A 27,730-nucleotide genomic window follows, 5' to 3' on the forward strand; every position below is an offset into this window, starting at 1 on the left:
GCCCTCAGGGGCAGTACCTGGACAAGGCTGCCTGATCTGGCCTGAGGCACTGACCCTACTTGCAAACATCCAGAGAGAATGCTCTCAGGGGTGGGTGGGGAGACTTCTTGGAGAAATGAACTACCTCAACTAATTCTCCTTTCCCTGGAGCTAGACTTCATGCTTGGTGGGCAACTTAAAAATTCCTGATTCTGTTCTTTCCCAACTTGCCCTCCACCGCTATTCACACACTTACCCCCAAAAGTCCTGGAATACAAAAGGTGCTCCTAGAGAAGACTAAAATCTGTTGGTTTCCTTCCCCAAATAGTCTCAAACAAAAGAGACATGAAATTCATGTCTCAAGACCATTTCCCAGTCCCTTTAGTACACTGCAGTCACTACCTGTGATCCAGGTTCTATGTTCTCTCTCATTACCCTTTTCAGAACAATATGCACAAAATAAGTGAAAAAGAACCACAAAATTATACTAGCCACAGTTTGTTTGTCGTGGGTTCAGAATGGCCCCTCTCAGTCATGCTTTGATCACTGTCTTCACTAGACTGGGTACGAGCTCAGAACAGAACCGTGTTCTTCAAACATGCATTTTTACAAACCTGCCTCTTACCAGTGAAGTATACAAGCTTTTTCTCTGGAGTGAATGACTTCCTCATATTTTTAAAGTCGTGTCCCCTACCGTATTCAAAGGGCCTATCATCCGTTTCCTTAGTTTGCAGTAGGGAAGCAAAGTGATGTTTTGTGTATTATTTCTTTCTCCAGTACATTTAGCAGGACCACTCACCTTCACAACCTACCCACAGTCTACTTTCCCTCGGCTTTTCCCGACGCCCATATTTTTCCTGGATTTGGCATCCAAAACCTCGTAGTATTCCATGTGTGGTAGCAAACGTCACTCAAGTATCCCCAATGCCCAGAACGCTCCGCAATTTGGAAGCGTTCTGGCCGCACCCGTCCGCTTGACCTCAGGAAGGGTCTCATGTCCTTGTACTGCGCCGCAATATCTCTTTTTAAGGGTAGGAGTGCGCGGGGAAACGGGCCTCCCTCGGCGTGAATTTCTATGTCCCCCACAGGAGAGATGCCACCCAAAAGTACAGCATCTGAGGGGGCAAGTCCGTTCCAATCCCCCGCTACCGAGAGCCCACCTCCAAGGTGACCAGGCGCTCCGCGACCTAGACGCCTTCCCCCAAAACCAGCCGCTGGGGGCTCCTCGTCATGTGACCTGCCAAACCGGATCACGTGACGTTCCGGCTCCTTCCATTACAACCTGGAGGGGGGGGAACCAAGAAACGTTAGGCACTTGCCCTTCCCATACTCGCGCCCCGGATACGAGTATGGGTCGGTGAGGGACTCCGGGGAGCGGCGTGGTGTCCGAGCCGCCTTTGGCCACCAACGCCTGGAGGACAGCCCCAGCCGCCCGGTGTCCTCCGCCCGGCGCCCCCCCCCCCCGCGCGCCAAGGTTGGGCCCGAGGCCACGCCCCTCGGCCGGCCTCCAGCCTGCAGTCCGCGGCGCGAGCCCCCGAGTCCAGCCGCCTCTACCAGCTCCGGCGTCTCGGGCATTCCCTTCACCGCCTCTCCGCTCGGCCCCGATCTCGGCGACCCCCGACTTCCATCTTCATGGTGTCGCTTCTGTGCTGTGGGCCCAAGCTGGCCGCCTGCGGCATCGTCCTCAGCGCCTGGGGAGTGATCATGTTGGTGAGGGGCCGGCCTGCGAGGACTGGAGAGGACCTGGGGGCCGGGTGTGGGGGTGCTGGGAGGCTGGGAGGCTCCAGGCCTTAGAAAGCAGCAGCAGGTGGGGTGTGTGTGTCGGGGGGGTGTCGTCTTTGGGGAACAAGACAGAACTGAGATTGAGAAATAGGGAACTAGAGTGGGGCGGGCCGTGGAGGAGGGAGCTGGGAGGGGAGTCCGGGCTGGTAAATCTGGTAAGAGGAGGACGCGCTGGGCTCCTGCGAGATACCTAAACCGAATTTCGCTCCCGACATGTGTAGCTGGGGCCTTGTTTGCCCAGGACTCTGCCCGCCCCACTCCGGGAGGAAATAACACCTGCCGATCCCCCCGGATCCCTTCTGCCCTGTCCCGTGATAATGACGCCTCTGAAGAGGGGAATGGCCCGGGTTGCTGGGTTGCTCACCGTTCCGCCCTGTCCCCAGCCCAGGCGTCTCGGTCACCGCCTCCTGCCCTGTTCCAGGCGACTGAGTGCGACTCTGGCAGCAGCTACCTCCATTCCCAGCGCATTCTGTTCATTCCCAACCCCAGGTGTTGTGGCAACACGAGACGTGGAAGGGGTTTAGGGAGTGACCCGCGCAGACGCCTGAGGTCAAAACCTACCCGTTCCGTTTCAGATAATGCTCGGGATCTTTTTTAACGTCCATTCGGCCGTGCTCATTGAGGACGTTCCCTTCACGGAGAAAGATTTTGAGTAAGTGTCGAGTGGGAGAGGCTGGGGGAGGGGAGAGGGCGGAGCCTGCGGCGGGGGGTTTCAGGAGGCTGGATGCCAGGGGCCCAGTGCCTCGGACAGCCGGTGCGGAGAACTGCCCTCTTTAGCGTACAGTTTGCATTGGTCTCGGGAGTCAGGCCTCGGCAGCCATCCTAAGCCCGCCACTTTAGTTGTGGCTTCTTGACGTATTTTACTTGACTTTCCTGTGCCTCCGCCCCCCTCTGCAAATGGATGCTGTACTAGAACTCACCCCATAGGGTGAAGAAGACTGAGTTAAGGTAATGCACGTGAAGGCACGTAGAACCCGTCCTAGCACATGGTCAGTGCTCTGTGAGTGTTGGCCGCTGTTCCTGTTTCTGACACTTCTCTGCCTAATCCCCTCCCCTAGGAATGGCCCCCAGAACATATACGATCTTTACGAGCAAGTCAGCTACAACTGCTTCATCGCTGCGGGCCTTTACCTCCTCCTCGGAGGCTTCTCCTTCTGCCAAGTTCGGCTCAATAAGCGCAAGGAGTATATGGTGCGCTAGAGCGCGGCCGCAATCACCCCCTTCAGCCCCCTCCCTCTTCTATTTAAAGACTCTCCCCACCGCCGACTGACCCTCATTCCGGGGCCCAGCCCCGGGGGAGGGAGGCTGGGGCTGGCTGTCCCTGTCCCTCCGGCCCCCTCGCCTTTTCCCAAACGACAATAAAGAGAAGCTGCTCTCTTAAGCCTGGAGTCTGTGCTTGGGTCGGGAGAGGCGGGCACTGGGGGCTGGATCCCGGCCTCGGAGTAGGCAGTCCCTACCCCTCGACGGAAGTGTAGTGGAGCCGGACCGGAAGGGAGGCGGTCCCTTCCACTCCCCTCCGCGCGCCGAGGCGGCCGAAGTAACCTGCTGGTGAGGCGCTGAGCCGCCGAGGTCGAGCCAATCAGCTGCGGGGAGGGGCGGGACTTCCTGCGCGGGTCGGCGCGCCGGATCGGCTGGCTCTCGGTGGTCCCGGCTCGCTGGCGGCGGCGGCGGCTGCGTCTCCGTGCCGGAGGCGCACGGACCATGACGTCAGCGTCCACAAAGGTTCGACCTCCCTGGCGGACAGCGCTCCCTGGCGGCCACGGGAGGGCGTCCCCGCCAGTCCGCTCGCGACTCTTCCGCCTGGGGTGGGGTTTGGGGGGCGGGAGGCCGGCGGGAAGCGAGCCTGGGGTGGGGCTAGGGGTCTGGGCGGGACGGCCCGGGGCTGTGCCGCGGCCCCCAGTCATGCTGCCCCACCCGCAGGTCGGAGAGATCTTCTCCGCGGCGGGTGCCGCCTTCACGAAGCTCGGGGAGCTGACGATGCAGCTGCATCCCGTGGCCGACTCTTCCCCCGCGGGGTACGTGAGCCCCGGCCTGGGACGCGGAGGCTGAGTGCGGACGCCAGGACTCGGACACTCTAGGGCAGGGACAGGTGTTCGCTCTAGTGGGCCTTTGTGCGGGTGGACATGCGTGAATGAACGACAGGGGAACCGCAGACCATAGGCCGCCACTACTACCCACCCACCCGGTCTGGGGGACTCCCAGACGGCTGCAGACTGTCCAGGTGTCTGTCAGACCCCCCTACGCTTTGAATTGGTTTCAGTGGGCGGTTTACAGCAGCTATTTCACGATAACGGGGAACAGGCTTGCTTGTAATGTGGCGGCTGTTGCAATATGCTTGGGGGTCCTCGGGGTTCCCAAGGCATCTTAAGAGCTTTCTTTTCTTTTTTGAGGAAGATCTCTTTATGGATCTATGGGAGGGGCTCCAGGGATGGGGAGGGGGGGCTGGTTGCTGTGGAATGCATAGCCTGGGGGCTGGCTCCACACCCCTCCTCCTCCCACTATTCCCCTCTCCCCTCTGACAGTGCCAAGTGGACGGAGACGGAGATAGAGATGCTGAGGGCTGCTGTGAAGCGGTTTGGGGACGATCTTAATCACATCAGCTGTGTCATCAAGGAACGGACAGTGTGAGGGAGGGGTGGCTGGTAGAGAAAGAGGGGGGTGGGCAGCTTTCTTCCTCCATACCCACTGTTCCATCTTTCTCAGAACTCCTAGCTCAACATCTTTCCCGCTTTGTTGCTAGTTTTCAGTTTTGTTAGCATCCCCCTGAGGACTGGAAGATAAAAGAACTGTCACAATTGGTCAGAAGTTATTCAAACGCTACTGTAATCAGGACCTTCCAAGATTGCCCGAGACACCCAGTAATTGAATTTGGTCATGGGAGTTGCCTGATGATTTACATAGATCTTTTGAGACTCGATTGCTGTGTTTCCAGGGGTACTGTGATTCTGAACCAGTTTATCAGATTCTACCTGTAGATCACTGAGACTTACCTGTTTGCTTTTCACATCCATACTTCTCTCCCAAAAGAGAATTAGGAGATGGGCCCTTCCCACTACTCAGTTGAGGAAATTCACTCATTACACTCATCTACCCTGAGTGAGTGAAAAGCTTCAGGAAGATGAGACCCTACCAAAGGATTGGGGCCCTAACTTGGATTCTTATCAGATTCCGAAGGGGCTCCCCAGTATCCTTCAGAGTGGCCCATTATCCCTGCCCCACCCCCCCACCCCTTCTCCCCTGAGCCTCTCTGATGATGACTCCCTAACCTCTCTCTTCTCTTCAGGGCTCAGATAAAGGCCACTGTGAAGCGCAAAGTATATGAAGACTCCGGTATCCCCCTTCCGTCTGAGTCACCCAAGAAAGGGCTGAAGAAGGTGGCATCGGGTGTCTTGTCGCCTCCTCCAGCTGCCCCTCCACCAAGCGGCTCCAGTGTCCCTGAGGCTGGGGGCCCCCCCATAAAGAAACAGAAGGCTGGTGAGGGCTGTGGAGTTGCTGCCTAGGAGTTAAAATCCCATCTGAGGTTCAGTGAGGGCACTGGGCTTGGGCCAAAGAAGGACAGATCTCTTCCTCTCCCAGCGAAGGTTCCCAGAGTGGCGGGGGTGGGGGTAGGAGGGAGAGTCAGGGAGCCTAGAACCTAGCTTATGCCCCTCCCAGATGTGACCCTCAGTGCTCTGAACGACTCCGACGCCAACAGTGACCTGGTGGATGTTGAAGGGCTAGGAGAAACTCCTCCATCCAAGAAACTCAACTTCGACCAGGGTAGGAGTCCTTCTCCTCCCACACCAGCTGAAGGGGGTCGGGGAGGAAGTGTCATGTGAATAGGAGGGGAGGGTCTTGGCAGGAGTCCCCTCCCTTATCCAGGGGCTTTGGAAGAGAAGGTTCTCTCATACACAGTGCAGGTGCCTGGATCAGTAAAGAGCTGGGAGCGTTGGGGAGGCAGGAATTGCCTTGGAAACATACTTGGGGCTTGCTCCATCTCGGCCATTTCACTTCCTGTTCCAGACAGCCTGACCCTGGATCCTGGCCTTCTCGTGACCTCCGCTCAGCCTCCTCTGTTGTCTCGCTGAGCCTTCCACCTCTGACCCCTCTCACTGTTTACCCTGGACCTGTGGATCGCCTGGGACTCTGAGCAAGGCCTGCACGAGAGAGGGTCAAAGGACTGCTGGGGCTGCCCCCTTGCTGTTGCTGTATAAGCATCTGCCCCAAACCCTTTGATGTGCATCTGATGGACATTTTTATACAGAAAAAAATAAAGACTTCCCTCTCAGCTTGGTTCCTTCATTTGACATTATTGAAGGACAAGGGACCATTTCCTCTCTCCCTAGCCCCCAGGGACTCGGCCCCTCCTCGGCAGCTCTCACTGCCCTGCCTGGAGCAGCTCAGCCAATATTGGCAGACTCTTCCCAGTGCCAATATTTCTGTGCTGCTAGAGCCAGGGGAGCAGGGTGTGGGGAACAAAGACTCCACTTTGCTCTCTGAAGGCAGAACTGACTCCCAGGGTCCCTAGCAGGCAGTACTCCTGAGACTGCCCTGGGGAGTTTAGAGGGGTTGTTTCCCGTGCTTTCATAACCCCCTTCCCCGGACCCCCACCCCCAACCGCGCAGGAAGGCCCCAGATGTCTGTGTCGCTTCTCCAGGGTGGCCTCGGGCTCAGCGGTGCCTCCCCCACCCTCGCTCTAACACCACAGTGTGGTTTGGACGTGGCCACAGTGCCGTACAAACCACAGTGTGCTGCTGGGGCGGGAGCAGGACGGGTGGGTTGAGAGGAGGGGAGAATGAGACAGTGCTGGGAAGACCCTACTACCAAGAGCAGGGAGAGAGAGAAGGTATCAAAGGCAGCAAACATGGCCCCCAAGAATGGTTGGGGGAAACGAAACCAGGGCGAGGAGCTGGGCAGGCAACTGGAGGGAGAGGGGCCTACGGGAGTCTCAGTATAACAAGACTGGAACCCTCTTCCCTCTGTAGAAACTGCTCGGGGATCCCTAGGGTGGGGTCAGAGGCGGAGGAATGGGAATGACACGGGGGCCAACAAACTCCCGAGTCACAGGGCAGGGACCCAAGGCTTCCTGTGTCCGATCCTCCCTCTCTGGGTCAGAACCCAAGAGAAAGCCAGGAGAGACAGGAGGCCCAGGCCAGCAGGGTTGGAGTTGGCAATCCAGAGGTGGTGGGGCCAGAGCGTGGCTGGGAGAGGGGGGCAGGCAGAGGGGGGCCGGAAGTGGCCCTGGGCCTGGGCTGCCTCAAGATGGAGGCCACAGGCAGGAAATGGAGGCCGGGGGTGGGGGTAGGGGGGGAAGGAGAGCAGCAGGGCCAGGAAGGGGCCATCTGGACCTGGGGGCCAGGTATCCAGCCCCCAGCTCTGCTTCCACACCCCATGGCCCCCCAGGACCCAAGTCCACCCAGCGCAACAGCCCCCACCCCCCGCCCGCCAGGCTCAGGAGTGGGCCCACCCCAGAAAGCCACGTTTCAGCCGAGACGGCCTCCCCACCCCCACCCGAGGCCTTCCCGCAGCCCTTCTCTCCTGTCCAGTATTTGATTTCTTAAAAGCACACCCCAGAAATCAACATCCAAGGGGCAAAATCCCTCCTGCAAATCAAAACAATGTCCTCTAAAACCCCAAAGTTACCCTTCCATCTCCCAGCCCACCCTTCACCACCCTACCTTTCGACACACCCCCCAAAACTCTTAGCAATAAAAAAGATCTAAGATGGTAGGTGTACGCAGGCTTTTTAGGCCCTGGGGGTGCCAGACCCCTCTGACACCCCTATCTCTCCTGCATCAAATCTTGCCACGGCCTCCTGCTCCTCATCCTACCCCCCAGAGTCCCTCAACTGAACAGCTGCCCCCAGCTCCCATCCTTGGCAGAGCTTTTGTGGGGGTGAAACAGAAATCAAACACTTTACTAACGGCTGGGGATGTTGGGGCGCCCTCTGGTCTCAGCCTTTGGTTTCCACCTGGGGGACTACACTTTAGGGCCATAAGAGAAAACCTCTCCAATTACCCCCCCAGTTCCAAGACTGACAAAGCCCAACCCCACCCCAGCACGCACCTCCAAACCTCCCCCCCCCCAACCGCCACGTCTCTCCTGAAAACAGGGGACACTTTCCTCCCCACTTACCTCAGCTACTCTCCCCTGAGATCCTGGTCCCCTATTTTGAAGGGAGCAAAATTTGGGGTGCATCCCTCACATTTGGGGTGCAGGAGAAAGGAGCCGCCCCAGTCGCATCGCTGGCCTCCTTCCTCTCGGCTGGCTCAGGGAGTGGGGAGTGCCCTAGGGAGGGGGGACCCCCATAAGCGAGCTGAGGAAGGGGTTCCTCCACTCCCAGTCAGAACTGGGGACACCCCCCCAAACCCGTCCCAGCCCATCCGTGTCCAACTCGGCGGGAGAGGCAGCTGCAATGCCCCAGTCAGATTCCCCCAACACTACATTCCTCACCCCATCTAGAGGGGTCCCGGGGCCCCCAAAAAATCCCCAAAAAATCCAGGATGTTGGCAGAACGGTCCTGGACTACCTCTCCAAATTTGGGGTCCTCAGATAGCCCCGTTTTTTCAGGAAAATTCTGTCTTTCGCCTGCCTCCCGCCAGCCCTGCTCTGTCCCGATGCCAATTTTGGAAGTCACTCCCTCCTTCCTCCTCCCGGTCTCTCCAGGCCCCCCCGCTCGGGGGCTGGGGTCCAGGACACCTGGCTTCCATACCGGGGGGGCACTCCTTGAAGGGCTAGGGGCCAGGAGGTCAAGCTCCTAGCCCCAGTCTTAGGGAAGCAGGAAAGCCCGATCCTCCCTTCCCCTCCCCCCTGGCTGGTCTCGGTGGTGGTTCAGGAAAGCCTGGAGGATTGGAATCTGCCATTGCTGTTGCACAGGCAGTTTTTTTCCCTTGGGTTGTGGGGGTGGGCGGTGGGAGGGAGAGGGGGGAGGAGAGCCGCACAGAGCAGGGACCCAGGCGTGCAGAGCTGGCCTGGCTTGCCCCCTAGCCCCTGCTGCCGTGGGGAACCCCTCCCCCCATCTCACCCACACTCCCAGTTCTCCTTCGGCTTTCTGTTTGGGGCTCTTATCTAGAAAATCAGGGTATAAGAATCACCTCCTTGTACCCAACCACCACTCTCCTTGCCACAGTTCCAACAGCACTGACCTATTCAGGGGTGTCCACTTTACCACAAGACACCCCATTTTCTCCATCTTCTCCCAAAATGAGGTGTGCTCCCTTAAGAAATTGGGGTTCGGAGTCTAAAATCACCTTTTCTCCCTCAGACCTATTTGGACCACATAGAAATAAGAGGAAATGCATTCCTTCCCAAATTTCTCCCATCAAATCCTGGGCATATTTGGGGTTCACTAAAGAAAGATTTCTAGAATCTGGGGTGCAAAGGAGCTATATATAAGCAAAGGACAACTAAATGTGCTCCACATTAAGTAACACCCCTAATTCAATTTCACCTTATGATCCATCCCTCAGTTTCACCCAAATAGTTGCCAACACCCCCAAATAAGAACACCCCAAAACTTTAATTTCCCACCCTGAGCCCCCAACTTGTTTCTGCCCCTGGATAAAGCTCCTTGGCCATCTGTGCACACACAGGAATATCCCCTCCTCAAAGTAAGTTTCCACAACATTCAAATGTATAGCTTTTCTCCCCCTCATGGACCCACAACCATAGAAGGCCTTCAAACATGCTCCCAGGTTCCATTATGTTCCACCGCAAAAAAGTAAAAGACTCCAAATTGAATTTCATGTCCCCCCGAAATCTACTCTGAGCCTTGCAACTTATGTGGCACCCCAAAACATAATGCACCCCCAAATCAGCATGAAATCAGATCATCCGTATACACCAATGACTATACATCCCTGAAACAAAACCCTCACTCACTTCCCCAAGAACGCCTAGCACAGTGGTTCTCAACCTTCTGAATGCCGCGACCCTTTAATACAGTTCCTCAAGTTGTGGTGACCCCCAATTTCATTGTTACAAATTGAACATAATTAAAGCATAGTGATTAATCACAAAAACAATATGTAATTATATATGTGTTTTCCAATGGTCTTAGGCGACCCCTGTGAAAGGGTTGTTCGACCCCCAAAGGGGTCGCGACCCACAGGTTGAGAACCGCTGGCCTAGCAGGTTCTGATATTCCAAGACGACAATCTCCAAATTGTGGGTGTCAGAACTTCCAGAACTAAAGCAGCTTCAAAATCAGCTTCATTCCTCCAATGTACCATTTGCCCTCAAGCCTGAATGCAGCTTAAAGTGCCTAGAATAATCAAACTAACTCAACACCCCATAATAAGCATGCATCCCACAACTGGCCAGATAAAACCAACTCAACTCCATCCTGATACCAAAGGGAGCCCCTAACCAACTCCCACCTCCGCACGGGTCAGAGATCAAAGTAACCATCACATCAAAAGCCACCAGATGGTCCCCAGTCCTTAGTGATCCCCATTCCCAGTGTTTCCACAGTTCCGTGCATGCCCCCCGCCCCCCCCCTCCAAATACCCTCACATCTGAAGGGAAGGGCCCCAGGCCTGGATATGCAATTTCCTGGGCGATGGGAGACTCCTGAGCCCAAATCCAAGTCCTGCTTTGCAGCTGGTTTCCCTTCTCCAAGTGAACCTTGTCGCCTGCAAACCAACATCTCCTCAAACAAAATAGGAGGGTTTCATCTGTGCTGTCTCTCAGGTCAGGGACTTAAAATTAGTTATCAGGCCCCTCCTGCCTTCTCTTCTTTCACCTGGGACGGCCCTGTGTTCCCTTCTCTTTGTTTACCCTATCCACCTCTCATATGCATGTGCACTAAAAACTCACCTCGAAGGCAGATTATAGCATCTAATTAGAAAGGAAACCCCTGTGCTCCCGGGGCTCAGACCCGCCCCCCCCCCCCAGCCATCCCCCCCGCCCACACACACTCCTTGTCCCACCCATTTCCCTTGCTCCCAAAGCCGTCGGATTTCTCACCCCGGGTAGGAACCCCAGCCTCGGAGGAAAGTCACTTCTGTCGCCTAACTCTCCCTCCCTCTGTCCAACCCTTCCTCGCTCCCTCCTAGGAGACAGAAGGACAAAATAAACCAGCGCAAAGGGGACGAGGTCGAAGGTTCCCGCCGTTCAGACGGAACTGGTCCTGAGCCCCTGTCAGAGTGGACCCCCCCCGCACCCCCCCGCACCCCAAGCCGGGTGCAGACGGACCAGCGAGGCGAAGCCAGTGCGCGCCCGCCCCCTCGTGGAAGGAGCCGAGCATTGCGCGCCCGAGAGCTCTGCCGCCTGCCGCGCTGCACCCGGCGCCAGCCTCCAGCGGAGCCGACCGGCCGGTGCCCGCGGCCCTAGCGGGCTGGGGCTGGGGCGGGCGCGCGGGCTTGGGGCGGGAGCCTCTCTCTCCCCGGGTCCCTAAAAGGGTTCCGAAGGGAGTCGGGAGCGAGAGTCCGGACGCCTGGGTCTCCTGAGCGCCTCTCGGCGCCCACCCGGGACTTTCCCCACCTCCTCGAGGGGAAGCAGCTGGAGGAGCCGTCCGGTCGCAGGACAATGGAAGGAAACGCACTAGAAATCATATCCGCCCTTTCCCTACCCCGCCCGGCCCGAGTGCCCCCGTGGGTAGGCCCGCTGGAGGAACACGTCATCCACACCCCCCCTCCGCCGTCTGGGACCCCGCTCTCGCCTCCCCAAACCTGGCGCCTCGTGGGACGGTCCTTTACGCCCCGGAACCGTACCCTAGACAGGGGGCCTCGCTGTGTCCACGCTCCTGTGACAGGCTCCTGGCACCCCTTCTTCCAAAAGCCCACCCACCCACCTTCGCGGTGCCAGCTCCCCTACCCCCACAACCCAGTCACCCCTACGTCCACTCCCGAGATCGCCAGCCCTCTCCCCAGTTCGAACGCCCCGTCCTCGGTGACCCAAGACCCCTTAGGTGACGACCACCCCGTGCCTCCGAGGCCCGCCCTGGAGCCGGAGACCCCGCCCCGGGCTCGCCATCTGGAGGGCGACGGAGGAAGGAAGGATACGGACCCAGGCGTTCACCCCACCTCCACCCCCCGCCCCCGACATCCCGGCCAGATAAAGGAGCCGAGGCCAAAAGGGGAGCGCGGCCCCACCCCCCGGAGAAGAGGAGCGGCAGCCCCTGCAGGACGGGGGTAAGGACTCAGGGTCCACGAAAAGGGCTGGTTTATGTTGATGGTCGGGAGGCTGGGGCCCCAAACGTGGACTAAGCCAGGGACCCGGGACTAGACGGTAGTAGACTTCGTGGTTCGAGGGAGGGGACTTCGAAGGGGATTTGGTGTGTGGACCGCAAAGCGCCTGGGGGGTGTCAGGCAGGGTGAGCACCTGAGACCGCGGGCGCGGAGAAGCCGAGGGGAGGGGAGTGGGGAATGGGGGGGGGGGGCGCTGGAAGGGCACGAGGCGTCCAACCAGGGGCGTGGCGCGCCGGGGTCCCCACGCTCGCCATCGACCCCGTGGGCACCTTCAAGTGTAGAGGAGCGACGCGAGCCAATGGTGTGGCCGCGGGCAGAAGGCACGGGATGAATTAAGCGGGGCCGGGGGCTTGGCGCGAGGTGAGCCTCCGGAGGAGGAGGCCAACCGCGGGAGGGAGGGAGGGAAGGAGGGAGGGAGGGCGCCTTAGGGCCGCCTGGATGCCCCGGCTCCCGCAGGCCTGGCCGCGATGGGATCCGCCGCGGCCCCGGAGCGGGCGCTGGGCTACGTCCGCGAGTTCACGCGCCACTCCTCCGACGTGCTCGGCAACCTCAACGAGCTGCGCCTGCGCGGGATCCTCACCGACGTCACGCTGCTGGTTGGCGGGCAACCCCTTCGAGCCCACAAGGCGGTGCTCATCGCCTGCAGGTTCGAGGGGAGCCTCTGGGGATGCAATGGGACCCAATGGGGAAGGGGCGGAGGCATCAGGTCTTGGGGAGGAAATCGGGAGCCAAGCCCGCCAGAAGCAGGGGGCGGGGCGTCCTGGAATTGGGGGCGGGGCGACAGGGGAGGGGGCGGGGCGACAGGGGAGGGGGCGGGGCGACAGGGGAGGGGGCGGGACTCTCTACGGGGCGTGGCTTTCTGTAGTGGTTCCCTGGCCCCCGAACATGACTGATCTGCCCTTTCCCCAGCGGCTTCTTCTACTCAATCTTCCGAGGCCGTGCAGGAGTCGGGGTGGATGTGCTCTCCCTGCCCGGGGGCCCCGAAGCCGGAGGCTTCGCTCCTCTTCTGGACTTTATGTACACGTCGCGCCTGCGCCTCTCTCCGGCCACCGCACCAGCCGTTCTCGCGGCTGCCACCTATTTGCAGATGGATCATGTGGTCCAGGCGTGCCACCGCTTCATTCAGGCCAGGTGAGCAGCCCACTCGGTGTTCTCCGTGGAGGAGGTGGTTGGGACCCCAGGTGTGAGGGGCAGAAGCCAAGATTAGAAGATAGCACTAATGTCCACCGCACTTTTCCCAGCTACGAACCTCTGGGCATCTCCCTGCGGCCCCTGGAGGCAGAGCCCCCCACGCCCCCAACGGCCCGTCCACCAGGCAGTCCCAGGTGCTCCGAAGGGCACCCAGACCCACCTACTGAGTCTCGCAGCTGCAGTCAAGGCCTCCCCAGTCCAGGCAGCCCCGACCCCAAGGCCTGCAACTGGAAAAAATACAAGTTCATCGTGCTAAACTCTCAGGCCTCCCAAGCAGGGAGCCTGGTTGGGGAGAGGAGTTCTGGTCAACTTTGCCCCCAAGCTGGGCTCCCCAGTGGAGATGAGGCTTCCAGCAGCAGCAGTGGCAGCGAAGAAGGACCCATTCCCGGTCCCCAGAGCAGGTACAGAAATTGGAACCACAAGAATTCGTCGTGGCTAGCCTCAGCTAGGAGGCAGAGAGCCATGGGCCTGGGCGTCAGGAGCAGGGAGTGAGTGGGTGGGTTCCAGGGACACTAGCCGGGAAGTTCTCTAGCAGAGAAGCTCCCTGCCACGTAATCTCTCCTAACCTTTACTCTACCTAGGCTCTCTCCAACTGCTGTACAGTTCAAATGTGGGGCTCCAGCCAATCCCCCCCATCTCACACCCCGGGCCCAAGAAGCCACTGCATCATCTCCCTGCGGGCGGTCTCGTCCACCACCAGGTGAGAGCTCCTCCTTTTATTTCCTTCTGGGCTTTTGTCCTTGTGGCCGCTCAAAGCCAGTTGGGGCCAAAAGTCCTCGGGAAAAGACCTATTCCAATTACATACTGCAAATTAGAATCACCTACAGAGCTTTTAAAAATCCCATTGTCCCGGTCACACCCCATACATCAAAATGTGTAGACGTGGGAACCAGACATCTGTATTTTCAAAGCTTCCAATGAGGAGTAGTGTTTGGGAACTTCTGGCCTATTCCCATCCAGGGCTGAGTGGCCAGCCCAGAGCTCGGCAGGGCCGTTCTGGCAAGGTGTCATCCAGCAGTGCCAGTACAGAGAGAGAAAGAGAAACCTCTATCTACTAGTACGGGCCTCCACCGACTATCACTGCTATTGAGGGGAGATTAGCAGAGTACCCTGGAGACAGGCAGACATGGAGCCAGATCTTGGCTTCCCCTCTTGCTAACCCTGTGACCTCGAGCAAGTCAAATGAGCCCCAGAAGTCTTACAGTAAATTGGGAAAAAGAAAACCTATTACTGTGTGGTTTGAGAATTCCCTGATGTTGTTGTCATTACCCATCCCCACCTCCACCCCCCCTTCCCAGGAAGTGAATTTTTCAGCTGCCAGAACTGTGAAGCTGTGGCTGGGTGCTCATCGGGGCTGGACCCCCTGGCTCCTGGGGATGAGGACAAGCCCTACAAGTGTCAGCTCTGCCGGTCTGCCTTCCGCTACAAGGGCAACCTGGCCAGTCACCGCACGGTGCACACAGGTAGGGGAGGAACAGAGAGGAGAGGCCCCTGGCCTTCCTGCCCACAGGTGTCCTAGGGCGGAGTCCCCGACCTCTCCTTCTCCCTGCCTCCAGGGGAAAAGCCCTACCACTGCTCCATCTGCGGGGCCCGCTTTAACCGGCCGGCTAACCTGAAAACGCACAGCCGCATCCATTCGGGAGAGAAGCCCTATAAGTGTGAGACGTGTGGCTCCCGCTTTGTACAGGTACAGAGCCGGCCTCAGAACTGGCTTAAGAACAACTTTGCAAGAGGACAGTGGGGGCCCTCTGGGGAGGGTTCTTTCTATCTTTCCCAGAGGCCTATTCTGAGGTCACCTCCCCTCCCAGGTAGCACATCTGCGCGCGCACGTGCTGATCCACACCGGGGAGAAGCCCTATCCTTGCCCCACGTGCGGGACTCGCTTCCGGCACCTACAGACCCTCAAAAGCCACGTTCGCATCCACACGGGGGAGAAGCCTTACCACGTGAGTACCTGGCCCAAAGCCTTACACCACTTACTTCCTGTTTCCCTAGGGCCTAGCAGTGATGGCGAACCTTTTGAGCTCAGCGTGTCAGCATTTTGAAAAACCCTAACTTAACTCTGGTACCGTTTCACATATGGAAATTTTTTGATATTTGCAACCATAGTAAAACAGACTTATATTTTTGATATTTATTTTATATATTTAAATGCCATTTAACAAAGAAAAATCAATCAAAAAAATGAGTTCGCGTGCCACCTCTGACACACATGTCATAGGTTCGCCATCACTGGCCTAGGGGCTGGGCTCCAAGATTAACAAGAGGAGCAGGGCCCAGCGGGCCCTAGAACTCTTCCAACTGGGCGGAGTCCTGGGAGAGACCCTGTGTGCAAGGGGTGGGGCCTAGGGTAGCATGTGAGGAAGGGGCGAAGGCGGGGGTAGGGATGGGCAGGTACGGAAGTTAGACTCCTAGGCTGGACACTGGCTCCTGAAGAGGAACTAAGGGACGGAAAATCCTTTGCCGAAGAGGGGGAGCCATCTCCTTGGCCTCACCCTGAGGATTTGGGAGGATGAGGACTGAAGAGTTTCTCTTGGCCTGAGAGCTAACAGTTCTCTCTCGCTCAGCACCTAAAAGGTGCTTGCGGATGATGGGGAGGGGGACCTGACCGGCTCTCCCCACTCCACAGTGCGACCCCTGTGGCCTGCATTTCCGGCACAAGAGTCAACTGCGGCTGCATCTGCGCCAGAAACACGGAGCTGCTACCAACACCAAAGTGCACTACCACATTCTGGGGGGGCCCTAGCCGAGCAACAGCCCGGCCCCAGTCACTTTCTGGAAGCCAGGGAAGCTGCTGGCCCACCCCTGGCTTCTCTGTCAGATTTGGGCATGGAGGTGTGCAAGGCCCCTCCGTTCTCAGAAACTGCCTCCACCTTCATTTCTCACTGGGGAGAGCAGGGGTGGCAGATCAGGATTCGATCTGCCTCTGTTTTGCTGGTCAAAACCTCTTCCCCACAATCAATTGTTTCTGAGGAGAGAGCAAGCTAGGAACTGGGGAGGGAAAAGGCTGGAGGCCTGGTTTTCGTAAGGGAACAGTCCTCTACCTGCAATCCCCATCTCATTCAGTTTATCTGTAAATATAATTTATTGAGGCCTTTGGGTGGCACCCGGGCCTTCATTCTATTGCATTTCCTAGCTCCCTCTTCCTAGTGTGATCGGTGACCTGAGACACAGAATGTGAGGTCACAGCTCTGCTGGCAGAGATTAGCACTTGGCTTGAGTGTTTTATGTTATTGTTGCCATAACTTCTAACTTTAGAATTGCTCTTTCTCCTATTTTTTTGCTTGTTGGTTTGTTTAAAATGGAGAAAGGGGTTCTCTGTGTCCTGCCCCTCCGATTCTAGGTCTGGAACCTCTATTTGTCCGAGGGCAGCTCTGGGAACATGTGGGTTTGTGGAACTGGGTCAGGAACCCTCTCTGGATTCTGGATATTCTAGGTTCTCTAGCAGGCTAGAACTGGATAGACGTTTCTCTGTTCTGCAAGGGCTATGGGACCTTTAAGGTGAGCCTGAAATGCAGGTAATAAATGCCTCCTGAGGGCTGTGGGTGTGGGGCTTTGTCAGTCTTGGAACTGGGGGGATGGTTGGAGAGGCTTTTTCTTAGACACCTAACTGTCCCATTCACCTGCTCCCCTAGGTTTGCTTCGGCTGTGTCTGTCATGATGGAGCTCACAACCCTCCCACTAGGGCCTGTTGTCAGCACTGAGTTCTGAAATTCCTCATTAGAGATGATGCCGCCTTTTCTGACTCTGCCCCACCTCTAAGAATGTTATGACCTACGGGAGAGTTATGAAACTCTTCATCTTAAACTCTTTATCTTGACCAGTCCTTTGATGCAAAGGCATCTGGGCTTGAATGTCTCTTGGGGTTCTCTCTACCTGAGACAAACTCCTTCTTCTCTCAGTGGGTTTTTGGACATGTTCTGGCAAATGTCCAGATTCCAGAAACTTCTTTGCCTCTAGAAGCCACAGGTGCTTGGTAACTTTCTTATCTTAGAAAAGCTGGGTCTGTGACCTGGTCTTCCCATCACTGTATTCCTGTCCGGAACAGTGAATGCACTAGGACCTTCCACAGGGAGAGTAAAGGGGCTGAGTTCCATTTGGAGTTTGATATAGTTTGGGATTATGATTGGGATTACTGTTGGGGTTAGAGGTTTAGAAGATTTAAAAGATTGACTGACTGACTGATGGACCTTCTAGTGGACCAAGTATCCAGGTAGAATTTAGAGGCTGGTTGAGGGGTACAGTTTCTGGTGTAGGTCAAGGAGGTAGAAAGTTAGGAATGGGGGTGCCTCTTAACTGGACAGAAGGTCTGGAATGTTAGACGATGCTCTGAAGCCTTGACTTACAGTCCCACCCCTTTTGCCATGGAGCCTATTTGGTTATGGAGCATGGGGAAGAGAGGAAGAAGAGCTTTGAATTTGTGGGGTAGAGCTTCCCCAAGATAGGTCAGTACTAGTGGTTGTCATTTGGAAACTGGTGAGAAAGCTACTCTTTACCCTCTTACTCCCCACTGCAGACTTGCAGGAAGAGAGCGGAAGAGAGATGCGAGGAGGAACCATGGTTTTTATTTTATTTTATTTTATTTTTTAGCAGTCTGGATGGGCAGGTGGAGAGTGCCTAGGGGTGGAGATGTTAGATCTTGCAAGATCAGAATCATGGAATAAAGAAGCCTCTCTGTGCTGCCTGCTGTGTCCTGGGGTTCTTGCCTGGGGAGCCTGGGGACTGCGTAAAGCTGGGGAAAGCGGGTTCTTCCCTCCTGGGGACCATCTGGCGATTGTGCGCCCATCCCACCAGACATTTCAAATGGCCCGTGTTCTCCCCTCCCCTGCCCTTTCCTTCTGGCTCATGGTGCAGGAACCAGTGACTTCATGAAGTGCTCCGGAGCCACCTGCATCCTGCTGCTCTGAAGTCACTTCCTGCCTGAAGTGTGGAGGCGGCAGGGAGAATCCAGGAAGCCACTAATAATACCAGGACACTAGGGGAATGCATCTGTGCTGGGACACCCCTAGCACCACTATCACCAAAAAAAAAAAGGGTAGGGATTGGGTCCCCCAAGGACAACAGGGGCTGGAGGAGCAGTGAGAAGGCTGTGTGGTTAGAAACATGCCAACTCCACCCCTCCCCCAGCAATGGTGTCTTGGAATTTATCCATCGCCCAGCGTTTGCTTCTCTCCCACCCTGTCCCCTGTCCTGTGTGTGTGGTGGGTGCACAGCTCTGTTCTGCCCTGTGGGTAGAAGGTAGGAGGTCACTAATTCTGAGAAGTTACCTTCCTTTTGGACTTAAATTACTCATCTGTGAAATAAGTCTATTAACATGGTCTCCGCAGCTGCTTCCAACCTTTACAGTTTGTGGTTGTGTTTTTCGGTCTTTTATAAAACCCATGACCTGGATTATTTTATTAAAAAGCAAAAAGTGAAACTTAGAAACTAAAACCTCTCTTCTCCCGCTAGTTTATCCCCTGTTGAAAAGGAGACCAGCTAATATTCTTGCTACGTGTCAGGCCCTCAACTAAGCATTTTAGTGCATAAGTTTTCTAATTCACCTCCCCTGACAACCCTAAAAAGTAGGTGCTATTATTACCCCCAATTTACATGTGGGGAAAACAAGTAAGAGACTCAGTATCTTGGTTGGCCAAGTTAATACGTGATGGAGCTGAGGTTCGAACTATGATTCTACAGGCTGCACTCTTTAACTAGGTTATATCCTCACGCCAATTTCTATGTCATTGGCATATTCTCCCACCACCCAAAATTCTGACTCTGCTTACAAAAAAAAAAAAAAAAGTTTTGGGGGGTAGGACTGTTTTTATTTTCCACATATAAAACTATAAGGCTCAATATGCTTTTTTAAATTACACAGCCTCTCTCCCTCCTTTCCCATCCCCCACTTGTCCGGTATAAATCCTTGAGTCCAAGTTTCAAGGTGAGGGTCCTTGGGGGCTTGAATTACAGTGAAGAAATGGGAAGCCGGGCCATTCGTGCTCTAGGAGGTGGAGGGGCAGATTGCTCCGGTGGTCCTGGCTTGTCTGTTTAGTAGATGATCGTGAGATGCAAAACCGTGGTTAGGAAGTGGTTTTACTAGAAGGGCAGAGGCAAGTGTTCTAGCCCCGCTGGAGAAAGGGTAGTTGATGCTGGCAGGTTCGCCCTTCCTCTCCTCGGTTATTTTTGGTCTCTGTGACCTGTAGGTTTCCTGTTGGTGGGAACAGAAGCGACATTACAGAAATGAACGCCAGGAGTCCAACAACCCATTCCCCTTGTCTCCTCCTTGGGTCCCGCAACCCCTCAGGGACCCGGGGGATCGAGATTCTAGTGACCCGACTAGCTCGGAGCATTTTATTTTAATCTCATCGCCTAATCCCTACGCTCGCCACCAGGCCTTGCAACTCCTGGGCTCCTCATGAGGCAAGGGATTGCTTTCCGCTCCTGAACCAGTTTACCGCCCCCACCAACCCCTCTGCACTCCTCACATGCGGGCCTGGGTGCTGAGATCTGGACGAACCGGCCTGCTGGGGGGACCGGAGACGGCAGCAGCCTCCGGGCAGGTCCCTGCGTCACCGGGGGCCCACCTCACTGACCTCCTCTAGCTCCCCCTTTACGCATGCTCCCACTCACCGCCGCGACCCCAGCAAAGCTGAAAGCCCGCCCTGCCCGCCTGGCTCCGCCCAGGAGTCCCGCGAGCGAGGATGTCGGCCTTGGCCAGGCCGGCCTGATGCTGCCCCTTGCGACGATACAATAGAGAAGCCGCCCGGAGAATGGTGCGCCTCCAGGGAAGAGCGCGAACCCCGCGCCGCTTCCGGGCTCCTCCACGGACCGCTGCCCCCAGCCCTCCCCCCACCCCCCGCCCCGGCCTCGGTTCTCCGCCCCCGGCCCGCGCAGCCACGCCCCTGGGCGCTAATCACCCGGCCGGCAAGCTCCGGCGGGTTCTCCCGACACCAGCGCTCCCGCCGCGGGGAGGCGCACACGCAGCCTCTCTGCAGCCAGCTCGCGAGCCCTCGTCAGTACCTTCCTCTCTGCCCCGCTCTCCTGCCCCCGCGTGACCGGGGGCGGGCGGAGGTGGAGGTCCCAGGGCTTTCGGACCCGCAGCTCGGTGACCTCCCGCATGGCGCGCAGGACCGAGCCCCCAGACGGGGGCTGGGGGTGGATGGTGGTGCTCTCGGCCTTCTTCCAATCTGCGCTGGTGTTCGGGGTGCTCCGCTCCTTCAGCATCTTCTTCGTGGAGTTCGTGGCGGCGTTTGACGAGCCGGCCGCGCGCGTCTCCTGGATCGCCTCCATAGGCATCGCCGTGCAGCAGTTTGGGAGTGAGTGCTGCGCCTGGGGCCGGTGTCCCCAGACCCTCGGGAGGGAGAGGGAATGCGGGGACAGGGAGGGAGGAGCGGGGAGATGGGGGAGTTGCCGGAGAAGGATGCCTGGAGTCTTCTCACAGAACGCCTTCCTCCTCCCCAGGCCCCGTGGGCAGTGCCCTGAGCACCAAGTTCGGGCCAAGGCCAGTGGTGATGGCTGGGGGCATCTTGGCAGCGCTGGGGATGCTGCTGGCCTCCTTCGCTACCTCCTTGACCCACCTGTACCTGAGTATTGGGCTGCTCTCAGGTGAGACCCTGGGGAGGGCAGGAAAGTCAAATGCCTGAGTCTTTGGACTCTCACCTTCCTCCTAGTCTTTCCAGAACACTTCAGGAGACGCTGAGAGAAAGTTTTGAATAACACCTGTGCCCGGAAGGGAATCAAGAGGGATGACTCATTTAATAAACTTGGTGGAGCGGTTTAGACTTTCAGAGATAATGAGTCCATAGTATGCAAGCCCGGAGCTAGTGGGGCTGGAATGCAAAAGGAAGAATTACATAGTATATAGTTGTGGCAGGCACCGTGACTGTAAAACAGGTATCTATCCTGCTTACAGTTTTGTATACATTTAGGTGCTCCTATATTGGGTGCATATGTTTTCCAGGGTTATAGCCTCTTGTTGGATCGATCCCTTTAGTATTATGTAGTGACCTTTGTTGTCTCTCGTGATGGCCTTCTCTACCCTATTTACAGATGAAGCAAGGCTTCAGAAGCTTATGAAACTTGGCAAATGAAGATCTCACAGCCAGAAATAGTAGGGCCTAGGTGCAACTCCAAAATTCTGTGCAGGTTACTTTAAAAACATTATCTCTAGGTCTCTACAGTCCCATAAAGTGTATTACCCCCATTTGGCAGATGAGGGGATTGAGGCTGGGAGATTCAGTAAAGTCAAACAGCTAGATAGTATCAAAGCCAGGATTGTAACCAGACCTGTGCTACCTTCTGCTGTTGGGCAGTATTGGGATTACTGGGCACCCTGAACTCCCAAAGAGTCCCCAAACCACCATTTTTTAAAATATATTTTTTTATTGATTTCAGAGAGGAAGGGAGAGGGAGAGAGAGATAGAAACATCAATGATTGAAAATTATTGATGGGCTGCCTCCTGCAGGCCCCCTACTGGGGATCGAGCTCCCAACCCCGGGCATGTGCCCTTGGCTAGAATCGAACCTGGGACCCTTTAGTCTGCAGGCCGACGCTCTATCCACTGAGCCAAACCAGCTAGGGCCATCATTTCTTTATCTTTTCTTTTTTCTGTCTCTATTATTATTATTATTTTGTTTTATAGGTTCTGGGTGGGCCTTGACCTTCACACCAACACTTGCCTGCCTGTCTCGTTACTTCTCTCGCCTGCGATCCCTGGCCATGGGGTTGGCACTGACTGGTGTGGGCCTCTCCTCCTTTGCTTTTGCCCCACTCTTCCAATGGCTGCTCAGCTACTATGCCTGGCGGGGCACCCTACTGTTGGTGTCTGCCATCTCCCTCCATCTGGTGGCCTGTGGTGCTCTCCTCCGCCCACTCTCCCTCAGTGAGGACCCTGCTGTGGCTGGCCCCGGGGCCCAACTGGCCTCCCTCCTCCATCATGGCCCCTTCCTCCGTTACACTGTTGCCCTCACCCTGATCAACACCGGCTACTTCATTCCCTATGTGCATCTGGTGGCCCATCTCCAGGACCTGGATTGGGATCCACTGCCTGCTGCCTTCCTCCTCTCAGTGATTGCTATTTCTGACCTCGTGGGGCGTGTGGTTTCTGGGTGGCTAGGGGATATAGTCCCAGGGCCTGTGGCACGACTCCTGATGCTCTGGACCACCCTGACCGGGGTGTCACTGGCCCTGTTCCCCATGGCTCAGGCTCCCACACCCCTGGTGGCTCTGGCCGTGGCCTATGGCTTTACATCAGGGGCCCTGACCCCATTGGCCTTCTCCATGCTGCCTGAACTGGTGGGGACTGGAAGGATATACTGTGGCCTGGGACTGGTGCAGATGGTGGAGAGCATCGGGGGACTGCTGGGGGCTCCTCTGTCAGGTAAGGGGGATGGGGTTTCCAGATGGCCATGTCATACCATTCAGGGAGGGGACTATTCACATTAGAGTGGATGTAAATATTGCCCTTTACATGGTATGGTATACCACATGGTCTGAATAACCAATCATTAGCAGCCCTGAAGTGGGCCCATGAGACAAAGAGATTGGGGCTGTGGAAAAACTCAAATGAGCTATGCGGAGCCCTTGGTAGGATGCCTGTCGCTTGGATTTTCAGACTTGTCTGGACCTGCTCTTACCCTTGGCCCATTTGGCCCCAGCTCAGATGTCTGAGCCATGTGGTCAAAGTTCTCCAGCCTTCAGATACCAGAACCTTCAGACCCTAGTGACTGACTATTAGATGACAGGGCCACAGTTGCCGGAAAGAAAGACACAGGTGTGCCTGCCTCGATCTGGATCCCCAAATCCCCACTGGCTGATATGGAGGGCCTTCCTGAAGGCAGGGAGGTGATGGGCATGACCTCTGAAGCCCCCTGGGACACCAGAGTTGTCAAGTGCATCTGGTCCTACCTTGGCAGTTCTAACTTTTCCAAGATGGCAGATTAAAGATCATTTTCCTCCTTCCGCCCAAAAATATGTCTGAGCCGTCGGTCCCAGGAAACAGATCACCCATGTGTGTTCTTTTTCTCTCTTGGATGTAGGCTACCTCCGGGATGTGACAGGCAACTACACAGCTTCTTTTGTGGTGGCCGGGGCCTTCCTTCTTGCAGGGAGTGGAATTCTCATCACGCTGCCCCACTTCTTCTGCGTCTCAGCTCCTACCTCCAAGCCCCAGGACCTTGGCACAGAGGCACCAGATACCAAAGCCCCCCTGCGAAGGAAGGGCTGGGAGAGGACTGAACTCCAAAAAGACCCGGAAAGCCAGAGATTGGCAGCTCCGGGTCTTCTGCCCCATATTGGTGCCCAGAGAACCACAGTGCCTTCAGCATCTTGATCTGTCTGTCTTCCACCACAGCTTGCCCAGGGCTCCTGCGATGTGTGCGTGCCAACTCCTAGTATTTTGTTGAGGACTCTTATCTCTTCTTGGCTTCCACAACCACTTCTGCAGGATCCAAGAGTTCAGCCTGCTCCAGTGAGCCATGAATCAACTGTGAAAATCAAAGGCCAAGAGACTTATTATGTTTTATAAGTGATCGATCTCTAGTGTTGCCTACTACGCTTCTTCTCTGAAGACAGATGTTTGGGGATGAGGGATGCCCCTTTGAGATAAAACTGGATAATAATCAGAAACTCAGAAAGAACTGGAGTCCAAATGCTTGGGTTGGTTGAGTCGGGTCATGGCTAAGGGATAGAGGGGAGGTGTCCAGGAGCTCTGGGGACTCCAAGCATTTTAACCCTGGACTCTGCTCTCTGGACCACAGTTCCTCCCTTTTGCCCAACTGGCCTCCCTCTTTCCCACTAGCCCCTGTGACTTAGAAGAGAAATGAGGGAAATGGTGGGGGCAGGCGTAGTTTGGTAGGGAGAGCTGAAGCTCAGAGAGCCTACGTCCGGGTCGAGGATTCTTGTATCCACCGCAGGCCAGCCAATAGAATGAGGTTGAGATACGGGAAGAGTTTTGAGTCAAGGAAATGAGGATGGGGCAGATGGCACCCATGAGCCTCCCTCTCCCTTAAACAAATTGAAGCTGGCAGGCAGACAACTTCTCAAAGACGCCCCGTTATAATGGCAACAACTTGGGCAAAGAGAAACGGACTGACTAGACAGACAGATACCCGCCTCTCTCCCAGGCTTAGTGGGATCCTGTTCCTTCCCAGCGGCCTTTTGAATGTCTTAAGTAGCAAGTTTTCAGCGTCCTCGATGGGCTAACAATTGGAGCTTGCAGACACATTGGAAATTTTTTTATTGAGGGAGTGGCTCAAACCAAAAGAAAATGGTCAACAGGAGGTGTCCGCGGTGGCATGCGGGCCTCCTGGGGACAGCAGGGCCCCCGGAGGAGCTGGGAGCAGCTCCCCCCTCTCAGGGGGAGGGGTGGCTGGAGGTGAGGCCGGACTGCAGGAGGGCAGCGCCCCAGGCAGCCCCAGGTAGATGGAGCTGCCTGAGAGGACGAAGGAGCCACACACGAGGAAGGAGGCCGTGAAGTCTCCCGTCTCATCCCTGAGGAAGCCTGAGAGGAAGGGGGAAGGAATTCAGAGGCCTCGGACCCCAGGATGGGGGTGGGGGTGGGGATCTGCTGGCTCAGTCAGGCCCTTACCTGACAGCGGAGGGCCCAGAAGCCCCCCGAGGCTCATCAGCAGCATCACCAGCCCCGTGGCCTGTACCACACCTCCGATGCCCACCAGCCCCGGGAGCACTCCGAACACCAGCGGGGCGTAGCTGCCTGCGCTCAGCCCGTAGGCCCCGGCCGCGGCCAGCAGGGAGCCCCCCCAGGCCTCCTCGCTCCCTTCCACCGGCACCAGCCCCACGGCCAGCAGCCCCAGCCCCGTCAGAGCCCCGAACACCGCCAGCAGCCGCGGGAGGGGCACCCAGCCCTGGTCCGCCACCCATCCACAGACCAGCCGGGCGCCCGCATCCCCCACCGCGGCCACGGCCACCACCAGCGCGGCCCTGTACCCCGCCAGGCCCCGGTCTAAAGCGTGAGGGGCCAGATGCACGTAGGGGACGAAGTACCCGCCCGCCACCAGGGCTGTGCCCAGAGCAAAAACCAAGAAGGCTGGGCGCGCGAAGAGACCCAGGCCGAGGGCAGCGAGGAGCCCGCGGGGCGGGGCGGGAGGGTCCCCGGGCAGCTGCAGGGGTCGCAGCAGGGCGCCACAGGGGGCGAGGTGGAGGGTGATGGCGCCCAGGAGGAGCAGGGCCCCCCGCCAGCCGAAAGTATCCAGGAGGAGCTGCAAGGCCGGCGCCAGGAGCAGCGAGGAGGCTCCGTTGCCCGTCAGTGCCAGCCCCACGGCCAGGACTCGCCGGCGGGAGAAGTAGCGGGAGAGGGTGCCCAGGGCAGGGGCGAACGCCAGGGCCCAGCCGGCGCCTGCGGACGCAGAGGACTCGGGTCACTTGGTTAGGGATGCAAATGCTGAAGCCCTGTGCTGTGCATCTGAAACTGACATGTTGTCTGCTACCCACGTTTTACTAAAAATAAAGTCACTTAAGTGTTTAAAAGGGAAAAGACGGGGTGAGGACAGGGGCCTGGGATGCCTGGCCCGGCAATCCCAGCCCTGCTCTTGGGAGGACACCCACCATCACCACCGCCACCACCGCACAGCTGGCCTCCGGCCCCCAACTAGACCCTGCCTCCGCCATCACCCCTGAAGGACCGAGGACCGTCCCCCCTCACCGGCGAGGACGCCCAGGCCAAGGTAGAGGTGCAGCAGACTCCCCGCGAAAGCTGAGAAGAGGAAGCCGAGCGAGGTGAGGACGCCCCCAACCATCACTACGGGGCGCGCCCCCCAGCGGGTGCTCAGGGCGCTGCCCACTGGACCTAGAAGGAGGCGGAGTCAAGGGAAGGCACGCCCTAACCCTCCACCTCCAACGCTTCCCATTGGCTGTTTGCCTGGCCTAACGCTCCTCCCCCAGCCTACCAGCTCCCCCTCTCAACCTCAACCCACTCTGTTCTGGAACTGGGTGCCACCTGCCGTCCTTTCTCGGGTCACCTGGCAAGCAGGTGGGCACCCCACCACTGCACTCACGGCCCCTCCATCCCGGCTCCTGCCCCCCACCTCGGGGTGTGGGGGGCTCACTGGCTGCCTGCTGCACGGCCAGGGCCAGGGCGCTGACCCACGCCGTGTCCTGAGAGGTCCGGCCGAAGTGCTCAGCGATGTCAGGGAGGGCCAGGCCCAGGGAGCGCAGCAGCCCGTAGGAGAGCCCGTTCACCAGGAAGGCCGCGGCCGCCACCACCCAGCCCCAGCCCCCGTCCGGGCTTCCGTCCAGGGTCCCGGCAGGCTTGGGGGTCATCACCGTCTGGGGGAGAGAGGAGCACGTGGAGTGAAGTCTCCATACCTGCGCTTCCTCTAGGGACCTGAGATCCAGCTCCTGGCTGCTTTCCCGGGGTGGGGGTGGGGGCGGGAGGGGGGTGTCACCCGGAGCACGACAGGGAGGGGCAGAGGGGGCGGCGGTTGAGCCTAGGGCTGCAACTCCTGGGTCGGCGAGTTACCCGCGAGACACCCGATCGGGGGACACGGGATATCCCTGGAACTCCCCCTTCCCCCACACCCCCTACTCCTTACCCGACCCCTCCGGGTGATGGGGAAAGGACGAAGAATGGCTCGGTCTGGCTTCTTCCCGCTTCTGAGGCGGGCGGGGGAGGGGGGAGGGGACCAAGGTGCCGAGGGGAGCGAGTGCGGAGATGGAGCCCCACTTGGACAGGCTCTCGGTAAACAGAGATCACCCCGGGGCCTGAGCCACCTGGGATGCTGTGTTGGGGAGGCGGGGGGTGGGGTGGGGGTGCAGTAGAGACAGCCAATCAGCGAGCCCAGGGTGAGGCTAGAGACTGAGTCCCACGGGGATTAAGTCTCTCTCTCTCTCTCTCTCTCTCTCTCTCTCTCTCTCTCTCTCTCTCTCCAAGCTCAGGAAAAGGGAGCAGCCAGGAATGAATGCCACGCACCGGCCCAGAGTCAAGCACCTGCTGCCTGCTGGGCACCCAGGGGACACGTGACTGCAACCCCAGCAAGCACAAGGCAGATGCGGGGGGGACAGGGGCAGTGCCTCCACGGCCTGAGGGATGAGTAGAAAACGTTGCTGCAAGACCAGCGCATCTTGGATGTCAGATCGCAGACCTCCACTGAGTGCTGGCTGTGTGCCCAACAGTAAAATGCCCTCAGGACTTAGGGGAGGAAGAGGGACTCCCTTATTCCGAGGAGCTGTGATGTGCCAGGCACTCTTCACACATGTCATCTTCTCATCCTCACAATAACCCTGTGAAGATGGTGTCATCTTCATTCTACAGATGAAGTAATTGGACCTTACAGAGATTAGGTGACTTGCCCAAACCACACAGCTAAAAGATGGTGGAAATCTGTATTTACATTTTTTGGACTGCCCAACGGTGGGACCATACAAGGAGAAGAGCCCTAGCTGGTTTGGTTCAGGGGTTGGAGTGTTGGTCCCGGACGGAAGGGTCCCGGGTTAATTCAAAGGCATGTACCTCGTTTGCAGGCTCAATCCCCAGCCCAGGTCGCTCAGGCAACCAATCAATGCGTCTCTCACATCGATGTTTCTCTTTCTGCGTCTCTCCCCTCTTCCAATCTGTCTAAAACTCAATGGGGAAAAATATCCTCAGGTGAGGATTAACCAGAAGAATAGA

The 27,730-nt window shown here is 57.3% G+C and overlaps 5 protein-coding genes and 1 long non-coding RNA gene across 11 annotated transcripts; 4 read left to right on the plus strand and 2 right to left on the minus strand.

Annotated features, from left to right (window-relative positions):
- The first annotated feature begins 1,472 nt into the window (after positions 1–1,472).
- RNASEK (ribonuclease K) lies at positions 1,473–3,142 on the plus strand. The gene is made up of 3 exons (XM_036341352.1): positions 1,473–1,689; positions 2,337–2,413; positions 2,820–3,142. The coding sequence occupies exons 1-3, from the start codon at positions 1,612–1,614 to the stop codon at positions 2,959–2,961; spliced, it is 297 nt and encodes a 98-aa protein (XP_036197245.1). The 5' UTR covers positions 1,473–1,611; the 3' UTR covers positions 2,962–3,142.
- Positions 3,143–3,255: 113 nt separating this feature from the next.
- On the plus strand, positions 3,256–6,028 carry CUNH17orf49 (chromosome unknown C17orf49 homolog). 4 transcript variants are annotated; one of them, XM_036341347.1, is made up of 6 exons: positions 3,275–3,483; positions 3,682–3,776; positions 4,284–4,385; positions 5,045–5,235; positions 5,416–5,520; positions 5,764–6,028. In XM_036341347.1, exons 1-6 carry the CDS (start codon positions 3,463–3,465, stop codon positions 5,826–5,828), a joined length of 579 nt encoding a protein of 192 aa, XP_036197240.1. In that variant the 5' UTR covers positions 3,275–3,462; the 3' UTR covers positions 5,829–6,028. The 4 variants fall into 4 exon arrangements, with proteins under 4 accessions (XP_036197242.1, XP_036197240.1, XP_036197243.1 ...); XM_036341348.1 differs by having other exon boundaries at positions 3,315–3,483; positions 5,768–6,028; XM_036341349.1 differs by lacking the exon at positions 4,284–4,385 and having other exon boundaries at positions 3,256–3,483.
- Positions 6,029–11,287: 5,259 nt separating this feature from the next.
- On the plus strand, positions 11,288–17,804 carry BCL6B (BCL6B transcription repressor). 3 transcript variants are annotated; one of them, XM_036341354.1, is made up of 9 exons: positions 11,303–11,873; positions 12,387–12,576; positions 12,840–13,061; positions 13,172–13,522; positions 13,703–13,821; positions 14,420–14,584; positions 14,678–14,808; positions 14,930–15,067; positions 15,751–16,003. In XM_036341354.1, the coding sequence occupies exons 2-9, from the start codon at positions 12,398–12,400 to the stop codon at positions 15,865–15,867; spliced, it is 1,422 nt and encodes a 473-aa protein (XP_036197247.1). In that variant the 5' UTR covers positions 11,303–11,873; positions 12,387–12,397; the 3' UTR covers positions 15,868–16,003. The 3 variants fall into 3 exon arrangements, with proteins under 3 accessions (XP_036197246.1, XP_036197248.1, XP_036197247.1); XM_036341353.1 differs by lacking the exon at positions 14,678–14,808 and having other exon boundaries at positions 11,288–11,873; positions 15,751–17,804; XM_036341355.1 differs by lacking the exons at positions 13,172–13,522; positions 14,678–14,808 and having other exon boundaries at positions 11,296–11,873; positions 15,751–17,804.
- Positions 17,805–18,906: 1,102 nt separating this feature from the next.
- Positions 18,907–19,939, minus strand: LOC118672038. The gene is made up of 2 exons (XR_004972962.1): positions 19,734–19,939; positions 18,907–19,311 (listed from the first exon to the last, which is right to left on the minus strand). It is a non-coding gene; the product is annotated as an uncharacterized LOC118672038 (long non-coding RNA).
- Positions 19,940–20,003: 64 nt separating this feature from the next.
- SLC16A13 (solute carrier family 16 member 13) lies at positions 20,004–23,730 on the plus strand. The gene is made up of 4 exons (XM_036341356.1): positions 20,004–20,419; positions 20,565–20,708; positions 21,746–22,483; positions 23,142–23,730. Exons 1-4 carry the CDS (start codon positions 20,221–20,223, stop codon positions 23,432–23,434), a joined length of 1,374 nt encoding a protein of 457 aa, XP_036197249.1. The 5' UTR covers positions 20,004–20,220; the 3' UTR covers positions 23,435–23,730.
- A 644-nt stretch (positions 23,731–24,374) lies between these two features.
- Positions 24,375–26,382, minus strand: SLC16A11 (solute carrier family 16 member 11). Its single transcript, XM_036341357.1, has 4 exons — positions 26,169–26,382; positions 25,766–25,909; positions 24,692–25,459; positions 24,375–24,604 (listed from the first exon to the last, which is right to left on the minus strand). Exons 1-4 carry the CDS (start codon positions 26,380–26,382, stop codon positions 24,375–24,377), a joined length of 1,356 nt encoding a protein of 451 aa, XP_036197250.1.
- Between the last annotated feature and the right edge of the window lie 1,348 nt (positions 26,383–27,730).

Source organism: Myotis myotis, unplaced genomic scaffold (genome assembly GCF_014108235.1).
Source record: "Myotis myotis isolate mMyoMyo1 unplaced genomic scaffold, mMyoMyo1.p scaffold_m19_p_17, whole genome shotgun sequence".
NCBI lineage: Eukaryota > Metazoa > Chordata > Mammalia > Chiroptera > Vespertilionidae > Myotis > Myotis myotis.